General features: G+C 30.1%; 1 protein-coding gene across 3 annotated transcripts; it reads right to left on the bottom strand.

Annotated features, from left to right (window-relative positions):
• Positions 1-530: 530 nt before the first annotated feature.
• Positions 531-9,456, bottom strand: LOC105565380 (putative fatty acyl-CoA reductase CG5065). 3 transcript variants are annotated; one of them, XM_012018525.1, is made up of 11 exons: positions 9,300-9,456; positions 6,062-6,250; positions 5,717-5,932; positions 5,090-5,287; positions 4,583-4,779; positions 4,124-4,233; positions 3,825-4,023; positions 3,153-3,392; positions 2,703-2,960; positions 1,770-1,926; positions 531-1,524 (listed from the first exon to the last, which is right to left on the bottom strand). In XM_012018525.1, exons 3-11 carry the CDS (start codon positions 5,921-5,923, stop codon positions 1,408-1,410), a joined length of 1,683 nt encoding a protein of 560 aa, XP_011873915.1. In that variant the 5' UTR covers positions 5,924-5,932; positions 6,062-6,250; positions 9,300-9,456; the 3' UTR covers positions 531-1,407. The 3 variants fall into 3 exon arrangements, with proteins under 3 accessions (XP_011873915.1, XP_011873914.1, XP_011873916.1); XM_012018524.1 differs by lacking the exon at positions 6,062-6,250; XM_012018526.1 differs by lacking the exons at positions 531-1,524; positions 6,062-6,250 and having other exon boundaries at positions 1,564-1,926.
• Between the last annotated feature and the right edge of the window lie 2,427 nt (positions 9,457-11,883).

The raw sequence follows: 11,883 nt of genomic DNA, 5'->3' as shown, positions 1-11,883 counted from the left end.
TTGGGGGATCTTCTTAACGCTACCCAGCAAACACCAAAGTAACAATTGCATAACATCAATGCAAATGTAATGTAACAGGCATGTGTTATATTACACTTATATTGATGTTATGTAACTGTTACTTTGGTGTTTGCTGGGCAGTAACATCTCCTTTCAACATAGAAAACTCGCCGCGAGACTTAAAAATCACATTGTAATTGTGATGAACAGATTTAATTATATGCAACGAAATATTCTCACATCATATAATTATTTGCGTACATCGAATACTGAGAAACTTGGAGAAGTAAAGAATACGAGTGTTGAACCAATGTCCCAATCAACAGGTAATTTTTGAGAGACTTGTTTGAAGATTCACCTTAAATTATTAACCATGTAGCTAGAAAATAAACATGTTTTTTCGTATATTATATAATTTAATTTTTAAATTATAATATTATTTATTTACTTTTGAATTATGCGTTGCATAAATATTTTATGCAATATACATCTAAAAGAATAAAATATTGAATAATAATTATCTTATACCTTATTGTGTATTTAGAAAAATATTATAATTTTTAACGTTTCGTGATAATTAATTCTTTTATTAACACTTACGTATAGACGGAAAATCGTGTGAAATTCCCATAGAAATTTACTTCTTGATATAACAATAATAAATGGATTATTCTAATTTATTCTAGTGCGTAGATTATATAAACGTATACGTATGTGCGACGAGCAAACGAGGAACGATACATAGTTCTTGCGACGGTGATCTATTGCGGTTCTCATTTGAATCGTTTGTAATTATATGTATAAACGGGCATAAATTAGGAGATTGAAGGCAATTTTGACATGAAAATCCTGTTGATATACGCAATAAACGTAGAATACGTATACGTATGTGCGATGAGCACACGAGGAACACATGTGACTTTACAGCTATTAATACAGCTTCTGTTGGCATATAGCTATAATTAAGGCTGGCAAGACGTTATACTAGTAACATTTTTGCTGTCGCAGCAAATATAGCAAGACTATGTTACTTGGGATTGTTTCCATCATGAATTTCTTGGAGCAAAATCTGTTTACTGGAAAATTTCTTGTTATAATAGATTGCGTAATCATTGCGAAAAAAGATTTATGATTGGATGTTGAAAAACTGCTTAGCAGTTTTTCATCAGAATAACAAAAGTTATTCTGCTGGATTTTTATCTGCAAAAGCGTTGTAACAGCTAATAAAAAAGTACAAATATAGCCATAGCTATTCTAGCTATATTAATTATAGCTGTGAAGTCATATGTGTTGGTCCTCGTTTGCTCGTCGCACATGTGTATACGTATTCTACGTTTATTGCGTATATCAACAGGATTTCCATGTTAAAATTGCCTTTAACCTCATAATTTATGCCCCTTAATATACTTACAAACGATTCAAATAAGAACCGCAATAGATCATCGTCGCAAAAACTATGTATTTTTCCTCGTTTGCTCGTCGCATATCAAGTATGTTACGCAATGAACGTAGAATACCGTAGAGTGGGGTAACATGGAACAAGGGGACAAGTTGGAACAAAACTTCCAAAAAAGCACAGAACTTATAATGATGTAATGTTTATCATTTATTGAGCGTACATATGGGCTAAACCAAACTAGCGTTGAACTCGAATGCTTTCTTGCAGACGTTGCCGGTTTTAATGCATAAATATGAAATTGGAAGTTTTGTTCCAACTTGCCCCCTTGTTCCATGTTACCTCACTCTACGGTACGTATACGTTCTTAGAGATGTACTTTCTTCAGTAATCCGCCTATGAACGGTAGCGATTTTACTGAGTCGGCAACATAATCCAGGAAGACTTTTACTATCCCAATATTGTTGTAAGTATAATATAATATGCCGAAGTAGAATGAATATACAGCTATGATATGGACAAAGTACATTCTGAAACAAAGATTTTTTTTTTATGAAATACGACGAGTACATTAGCATCGAGTTTGACATATGACATTTGAAAGTGATTGAAAATTAAAAAATTAATTTTAACATTTAAATCTGTTTAAATATTAAGTTTAACTTTAATGTAAATTTAGAATAATTTTAGTTCAACTGTTATAATTTAATGTATATATGTATATTAATTGTGTTACTAATATGATATAATGATAATGTAATATTAATTGATTTAATGTAATTTATACACTTTGCTCTAATTTGTAAATTTAAAATTATATTCTGAATTTCTCGGAAAAATTTAAGCAATATCTAAACTAATTATATATACGTATACTACATAATGACTAATTTGTAGTTGTCAAATGCAAACGGAAATACTTGTCAGATAAAGAAACTCGTCACTTTTTTATTTGAACAAGTGATAAGTTTAAACAATGTTAAGTTTCTCTTACTATTCGTTTCTCTTCTGTTATATGAATAAATATCTTCTTAACAAAAAACTCTAGTAATAGACAGTATACAGTTTCTCTTAGAAATGTACAATTGTTACCTTTCAAGAATAAAGAGGAAAAAATAAATATTAAACATTTTTATTGGCATGAATATGAACATTATGTACATATTTCATTTTTATTCTGCTTGATGAAAAACCCAAAAATTTACACTTAAAAAAAATTCTGTAAAGTGATTGAATAAATTTTACGGAATTATATTTATCGATTGTGTGTGAAAACATTATGGTAATCTGCGTAGCGAAAACTTACATTTTTTGATGCCGACGGGCTTTCGGTAGAGTAGACAGATCCTCCTTCATACAATACTGCCGTGCGCCAAGGATAATGTTTTTAAAGTACTCATCTAGATCAATATCGTAACGTAAGTTTACAAACATTTGCTTGTCTGTCCCTTGTAATTCCTCGTATACTCTAATGAATTTATCGTTATAAAATTTCCATTCCCTCGTAGTAAAATATTGCAACAGTTCGAGACCGTTTGAGATTCGGTCTTGGAGATTAACCATACTGTTTATAAAAATACAAAATAGATCAATGACAACTGGGCGGTAAGATTTATATATACATAGTATTAACAATAGTGTTTTAAAAAGATTAATCTTTTAGAAATATATTATAAACATTTTGAAAACTAGATTTCTAACAGATATAAGATATTAGAAGATTTTTTAAAAATTTCAAGAAGTGTACAAAACTTACAATCTTTTCTGCCGAAATATTAACATCAGGAAATCAATGAGGTACGCGGGAATAATGTGAAAGAAGAAGATGAAAAGATTATGCACAAATTTGCTGCTACGTATATCGCCATCTGGATACCAAATGGCTCCATCGAAAGGATATTCGTGAAGGCGCTCTCTGCCCTTTTCCAGTACTTCTGCCCAAGTAATACGTTTTATATTGCCTTGCGTTACATTGATTACGGGAATACTTTTTGATCTGTAAACGATAGATACGAAAGAACAAATGTGTAACAAATATATAAGATCAAAGAAAAATCAAATCAAAATATGTTTCAGTACATTTAAGAATTAATTTTAGTATAATAGTATATTTACGTATCATTATATTACTTAATATTAAGCAATCTATGTTACAAAGGGAAGTACCCATTTTTTTATTAAATAATTTCAACAGAAAAATTTGAATAAAAATAATTGCAATAAAAAATGCTATTTAATTAAAATTCTTTATCGTAATCTCTGTTTTATGTCTACTAGCAAATAACTCTTTATATTAACTATCACGGTAGATAATAACAACAACAGAATATTTTACATTTTACGTATATGGTAGATAAATTTCTTTTAATGTAAATCATATTTCATTACTAAGGGAAAAAATAATATACGATAGAACAAAGCTATTTACTTTTTTTTATCAGTAGTAAGTTTGTATGAAATCGCAATTAATGTATTAATCGCGAAATCTACTGGTATAACTTCGGCGTGATAATTGCCGTTGCAGTGCATTGATCTGATAACACCTTTGCCTGCACCGACCATCAATCCAATTGGTCCGTTTAAGTTATCGACCCATCCTGGCATCGGCTCTTCGTAACTAGGTATTACTGTACAAAAACATGAATTAATTTTTGTAATTCTTTATTTAGAAGCATCGAAACATTATTTTTATAATATCAGGTAATTTTTAAAATATTTTTTGATTACCGATCGATGGTCTAGCGATGCAACAAGGTATATTGGGGTATTCGTTGGCCACCAGCGTTTCTGCTAAACGTTTCGAGTACGTGTAAGTATTTGGATGTGGATGTAATAATCTACAAATAAGAATGTGGATATGTAGAATTTAATACTTACATCTTTAATAAATATATGATCTAACTTAATTATGTTAATTATAATTTTTAATTAAGTCAATTGACAGAGAGAAACAATCGCTTTAATACATACACTAATAATATTAATATATGTATTAATTTTAAATTAATACGCATAATTTTAGATACTTCAGCATAATAAGCTGATCAAGAGTGCAATCATTATTATACAATAATAATTAATATTTATTGTAATTGATTTTATAATTAATATTAGTGAATTGTACCCGTCTGATACGCTTATCATTAATCTGTCGAATATCATTAATAATGTCGCAAGTTTAATTACTTGGGCGTAATAAGATCGATACCCTCCTCGTCTAACCACTGAACAAGTCTCATGATATCTTGAGGATCATCGGGCGAGTCGTAGGTACGCTCACCGAGTTCCTCTTGATCGACGTGACAGAAAGCTGTGCTTAAATGCACGAAGGATTCTAGATGCTTCATTTCTTTTGCCACATCCAGTACTTTTTGTGTACCTGTCTTAAAGATTATTCGAACTTCATGTATTTTAGAAATTATCAAAAGTATTACGCATATATTATAAAATTAAGTTCTAAAAAATATATCGTAATCAAATTCAACTAAATGTTTTGTCGTCTCAATTTAATTGACACAATATTGTCTTACCGACTTTTTCATTATTTAAAATACCGCTTGAACATGGAGTTAAAAAATGATCATAAATACTTTAGATTGCGTACCAGATTTGATATTAACAATCAACATGAAACACACGAATGGAATTCTAAAAATAATGGTTGAGACTTCTTTATGGCAAATAATATTTTACCGTGTTCATCTCAATGGCATCTTTCAATTTCGATTCCAGTCGAAGTGTCGCGGCGAAGTGAAATACCACATTTACTTCATTTATTAAGAGCTCTCGTTGTTGATCGATGAGACCTAAATCGGGCAAACATATGTCGCCATTCAGCGGTATCACTTTCTTAAAAAGATTAGGTTTCTCATTCCGCAATCTTTGAAACAGCTATAAGAATATCAATTATTAGTAATTATTAGTTACTGTTTGCACAAATGCATATGATGCACGCATTACCATTTCATTTTAAGATACCTCGTAATTCGAATAATGTTGAATTTATCCAAAACAGATTTATGTACTAATTTTTCACGTGTGTTCGAAGATTCTCGTATACTATGCAACTAAAAATTCTTATAACACAATGGTATTGTTTTAAATAAAAATTCTAAATCTCAAAATATATGACTTTATTGAATTATACGCTCGTAAAATATTCTTTATATAGCTTTTTATTTAACCATGAGATTCTCAATAATAGTTTTGAGCATCAGTAATTAACAGAAAATAAAACTATCCATGCTAAAAGATTGCCACGATATTATTTTGCGTAATACTACTTGGACGATGGTAGCGTAATTTGCATGGGTTTCTTACAGGCAATTTGAACATGTCGTCAAGCCGACTTTCGACACTACGGCCTCTCTTCATACGCATGAGAACGTAGATTTTGTCGAGATCGGAACAGCAATACAGCAATTTCTCCAAGAGAACTTTACCCATGAATCCAGAAGCGCCAGTAATAAAAACGGTCTTGCCTATGTAGAAGGATTGAATTTCGGACTTTGTTACTTTTTCCTCCATGGTTGTGAACTGAAACATTATAAAAATTTTAGTACATATATTAAGAAATTAATGATTAAGTCAGATAGATAAATAAATAAAGAGAGAGATTTTATTAGTAAAACATGTAATAAACCGCGCGAATTCAATTCACAGCACCTAATCTTTATACCGCTTGCATTGTGAGCGTCATAACTAAGCGCAACGTTGCATATTCATCATACACATTTTTTCGAATTTGTTCCCGTAATTATCTCCCTTCCTCTCTCGTCTCTACTGCATATGGTAGATCATAAATTTCGCAAATTAACTTGGCGGCCTGTCATTTTACCGCAGCGCATCATTTTCCTGTAAAAGCCTTCTATTAACTTCACATCGCCGAGCGAATAAGAATCGCAGAAAGAGAAGAGAAAATCGGTGAAACGTCGATCAATTGCACTCGAATAATTGTAATTTGGTCTGATTTGGAATGTTACAAACTTTTCTCCATAATCGTAAATAAATCCACGAGTTTATGTGACAGTTATGTTTATTGAAGAAACTTTTGAACATTTCAATGCGGTTGAGCCTAATGTTCCCATAAAACTAAAAGTCTTCACATGTATTCTATTGTATAATAAGAAATATATAAATACTTTTATGCCTGTATAATGTACGTATAAATTATCAATCAACTTTGCGGTTACTTTTACTAAATCGTAAGAAAGAATTTAAAGAAAATGTCAAATATATTTGTAAGCGTGAAAAAACATAATCGTTTTGGTAGAATGTTTTATGTATATCCAGGATAGTAAATCTTTTCAGAGAAATCAAAGACATTACAAGCATCTCTGACGAAACATGCGCTGACGAGGTATGCGCAAAAATAAAAGCAATACACATTTTATAATATAAAATAAATTTAGTAACAAATATTATAGTATATTGAATATATTAATTCTATAAACTATTAATTACGCAGTGTACTAACTGTGCAATGTGCTATACATTACTTACGTATGCTTGAAAATAAACGTTTAAAATCATTTTCATAGTGTGCTTAAAAATTAATGTAATATTAAGCTAGATACATATTATATTAATTGTAAATGTGTACGTGATTGTTCATTGTCACTTACGTAGTCATTTAAAACCATAAAAGTTTCATTAAAACAATATTTTATATTCTCTTCTTAACAAAAGGACACTTATTGTACTTTTTCTTACTGATTGTAAACGTATACGTACATCAAATTTGACAAATTTAAAGTATAAAGTAAACTTTGCAGAGAAAAACAACGCACGATGATGATTGAAATGTTTCTGTCATGATTGCATATTAGATATGATTTCAAATTTGAAAAGAGGAGAAAATATCTGCTGACCACATGACACAGGCATCAATGCCATAATAATCAGTGCCTAATCAAATTGACTTACTCAGCGATCACTGATCATGCTCAAAATCAAAATCATGATTCGCTAATCTTGGGCGATTGATAAAGTTCGTCATGTATAGGTATCGAGTCTGGTCTGCATTTTCGTATTCATCATTTCTTGCACTTTCACGTTTCCTTTTGCAATAAACTAAATTGGCTCGAATAACAGGACGCTGATAAAGTGAAGTTATACAAGTCGCAACCGCAAATCACTTCTTTTAAACTAGCCGTTCGCTCTTAAAATTTTTTCGTCCCATTCAATGGAAAAGGTTGCAAATATACTGTCAAGGTTTTCATAATCAAGAGTAACAGGTTCATGATCAATTGACATAAAAACTACTTCATCTTTGAAACTGGTAATATGTTATTCCTTCTAAACGGTTACGAAAATACAGAATTAAGAAAAATATTGGAATTAATTAGAAAAATTTAATTCAAGATAGTTTTCTATGCTTGCTTTTAAAATATATTTTAAAGTAAAACTTGACTTACTCTTTCTTAACGATATATTTAAAAAAGAAAGAAATGAGTTATATATTATTAAATTTTGTATAAACGTTTTAAAGTGCACAAATTCGCTACAAATGTACAAATTTTACTATTAACAGTATTAATGGTATAAAGTCAATGATCTATTTGTTGGGAATTTGTTAAATCGACTGCGACTAAGAACACTTTAATTTTCTATGTGCATGTAATTCATGAATTCCTTTTATTTTTTCGGTGTCTTACGTACTTTGATGTTATCTCCTTTATTTAGTTTCGAAAAAAAAGCTTATAGTTTCATTAAAATAATACTCTTATTGTTCATGTTACAAATTGCTTGATACCAAAAGTTACACCTTAAATTATTACATAATTGTTTAAAGTGAAAGTAACATAAGTCGAGCGTGATATATGCATATCTGAGATATCTCTAAACTTATCTACTTAGTTTGTTTATTCGCTTTTACTCGCATTCAATTCACATAAATTATTACAGAGACTACCTCGGTTACGCACTCCGTTATGTAATGCAATAATGCGAACAAATGCGGCAATGCAGTTTTTCGAGTTATCTATACATCGTTTTATCCAATGAAGAAAGTGCATGCCTCTACACACTAGAACCTACGCACGTAATTTACAAGAGTCGTGCAAACTTGCAGCTCATTGTTGCGTCACGTACCACATTAAAATTTGTATTAGTCTTAGCATGACGACGATTTACTCAGTAAACAACCAATATGTCAGGAACTTGCATAGGTAAATTGAGATGACACATGAAGATTTATTCTTGAAAAGATAAATGTCAAAGAGGTCTAAAGTGCTTCATACACATATAATTTTATGAACTTTAAAGTCAAGCAATTAAAATAAAAGAAAAGAAGAAAGAGCGAAAGAAGCAGGGAGAAATATGTGTAAACTGTCAGAAAAACGATTCATTTGATGATTATTGTCGTTTAAATCTGTACAAAGGTGTAAAAAATATAATTACATAGCACAACGCAAAAATTAAATTAACAAAACATTTGCCTATCAAATACCATCTTTTTGCTTAACTAATCATATTTGTAAATGTTTTACATTTCTTCTGCTACATAAGTTTGACGTTTTTTACTATAATTTAATTAATGCTGAGTGAACTCGTGTTTAATTACTGTGTTTATAATATTGTTGCATTTATAAAGTTATAAAAAGAATTAAAAAAAGAATAAAAATGTATCCGACACAAATTATAGATTGTCTAAAATTTAACAAAATCCAGTGTTTATACTCGGATACGATTAATAGAAACTAACTTTAATTGATATTTTAATACTAACAGGCGTCATTTTTTAATTAAAAATATTAAGTCCATTTATTGACCACCATACAATTCCATTTTTGAGTGAAAGTTTGATTGAAAAAAAAAAGATTAGTCGGAAATCATCAATCAAAATGATTCTGTTTGAAATTAATGTTGGTTCACGTGCAGAGGATAATACAAAATACCATACCAGTCAATGCTCCACGCGTTCGTTTTAATCCTTCGATCGCCTGCGATTAGTGCGATGTCCCTGTTGCTCTGCGAAGACTGGGTTGCGCGTACGCCGTGCCCGCGAACTTACTGAGCCCCTTCGTAATCCGTGCTGAAAGTTGTACTGTTGTAGAACGACCTGCCGATCTCTCTCTTTCTGTTTCTCTCCCCACCTGCTATAGCAGCACACACCGAGACACATAATAACGTTTTCTTTCTTTTACGTCAATTTTCCAGTCGTTATTTCAAATGAAATAGGAAATATAAACTGGACTATAACCAATACCATTCAAAGTCTTTCTCTCGAACTCTCAAACAAAAAGATCTAATGTGTTTTATGCAATATATATTACCTTTACTACCGAAAGACATAGCTGTATCGAATGTAAGTCGTTAGCTTTAATAAACATTTTATTTGTCTCAATTATGTCTGCAAGAGTCGCGAGAAAAAGATATTACTGGTTTGTATATTGTATTATTATATTCATACCTGTCTGCGTCGAAACGGTTTCCGTTAATAAGCATCAAAACGGTTTGATGTTTATTAGCGGAAAGCTATTACGTTTGGTAACAGCGCTGTTCTCTCTCTTGTCGAGAGAGTAACCTAACCAGCCGGTATATCCGTTTTCTTCCACTCTCGCTCCTATAAAGAGTTCACGCACCTTCACCATTCGTAGATTCGCACAAGATTGTCCACGAGTGCAGCAAGAAATTAAATGGGCTTAATGAAAAGAAAATATACGAAATAAGTATAAAAAGACGAAATTGCCGTAATAATTTATGCAAATAATTTTACGAGATTGAGTGCAATAGAATGATATTTAAGAAAATCGATCAGTGTTTTAAACAAATAACAAGCTAAAGAAATAAAAGAAATATTAAGTACATAGTCTTAAACACTTTATTATTATAAATCTCTAGAAGATTATGTAAATTTAATTTTTATTACATCTTATTCTTTATTTTTAACGAAAATAAGGCAAAAGATATATATTTCAATATTTTATTAGCGGGGAAAGATATTGTTGAAACATAAAACATAAAATATTATTTGTGGAAAACTATTTCAAATAGTGAATAGCAAAATAGAAGGAAGTGAAATATAAAATATTTTAATTATAATTGTATTACAACAACTAAAAAGGAAAACTCAAAAGCTATTTTCATAACATTCCATGAAATGCAGTGTGTTTGCAAGAAATATAATTCTAATTTTTCAAGAATAAAAAGTACTGTAGAAGATTCTCTAAGAGAGATTCGTAATGAAAAAGAATTGTATGTATTTATATGCTTCTTCTCTCTCGCTCTCTTAACTTAGTATTATTTGGCTCGATTCTGTTTCCATTAATCTGAAATTTTGTTTAAAATAGTCACTAAAAATGTGATCTAATAACACATTATAAATTATTAGGAAATATAAAGATAAATACTTAAGAAGATAAGCTGCATAAATTTTGAGTAATTGAATAGAGGTGGAATAAAACAAAAATTTACATATATTTTATATAAGGTCTAATTAAAGAATATATACATTGTATTTCGTTGTCAAAGTTATTACTGTGAAAACCATTAGCACAACAGTCTATAAAAACAGTTAATTGACAAGTCTACTAAATGATTTTATTGACAAGCTTATTACGCGGCGCATCATATTCGCTATCATCTCTGCTTACGTTGTCAGAAGCGTCTAATATTCAAGTTATCCTATTAAATTACATATGAAACGTATTATTCAACAAGATGCATAGGTGTGATGAGGCGGATCATGAGATTATATTAGGTGAATGTGAAAGCCGCCTACCTGAGGTTATTGACCTGAAAATAGCGATGTAATACTCGTTGCAGCTTCGTGAAAACTCTGGAAGCTACTCTAAACTTGAACTTTAAATTTAACAATATATTTTATTTATTCGAATATTCTATAATACACTGTTATTACTAAATATTATGGAAATAAAAAAAGAACTTTTTATCTCCTCACAAATAATCAAAGTAATTAGACAAAATCGTAAAGCAAAAAAATATCGATTGTTATAACTTTTATTATTTTGCACCACCAATTTTTTCTCTGCAAAACAGATACAATCTCCGTTTCGATAACTTCCACTATACGATACCTGTTCACAAAAGCAAAGGAAATTGATAAGTTTTCATTTTCTTGATCAGTCTTTTGTGTAATTTATTGAATAAAAACCTACTAAATAAAAATACTGTATAGGTAAAAGAGAGGGAATCAGCAAGAAAGAAAGATCTTAAAATATACACATTGTATATATTTTGTGAACTTGTCTTATAAAATAGTCATTGGTTTAATGGAATATCCGTTATTAAAATTTTTTTACGTATACCTATTCCGTTAACATAAGTACAATATAGATGAAAATGGAAATACCACATGTTCATATTTCAATTTTTTTCCTCTCATTTTCTTCTCTGTAATTTAAAATACACGCAGTAAATTTGCATCTTATAATTATGTATGTACATTGTACATATAAATATAAAAATAGTTTTTTAATTTTTTTCTATCTCCGGATAAGTCAATTAAAACTGACGCATCCGAA

The sequence above is a fragment of the Vollenhovia emeryi genome, unplaced genomic scaffold (genome assembly GCF_000949405.1).
Source record: "Vollenhovia emeryi isolate VEMERY1.0 unplaced genomic scaffold, V.emery_V1.0 DF939153.1, whole genome shotgun sequence".
Classification (NCBI taxonomy): Eukaryota; Metazoa; Arthropoda; class Insecta; order Hymenoptera; family Formicidae; genus Vollenhovia; species Vollenhovia emeryi.
Note: the sequence above shows the minus strand (reverse complement) of the source record. Positions and strands in the feature narration are given on the sequence as shown.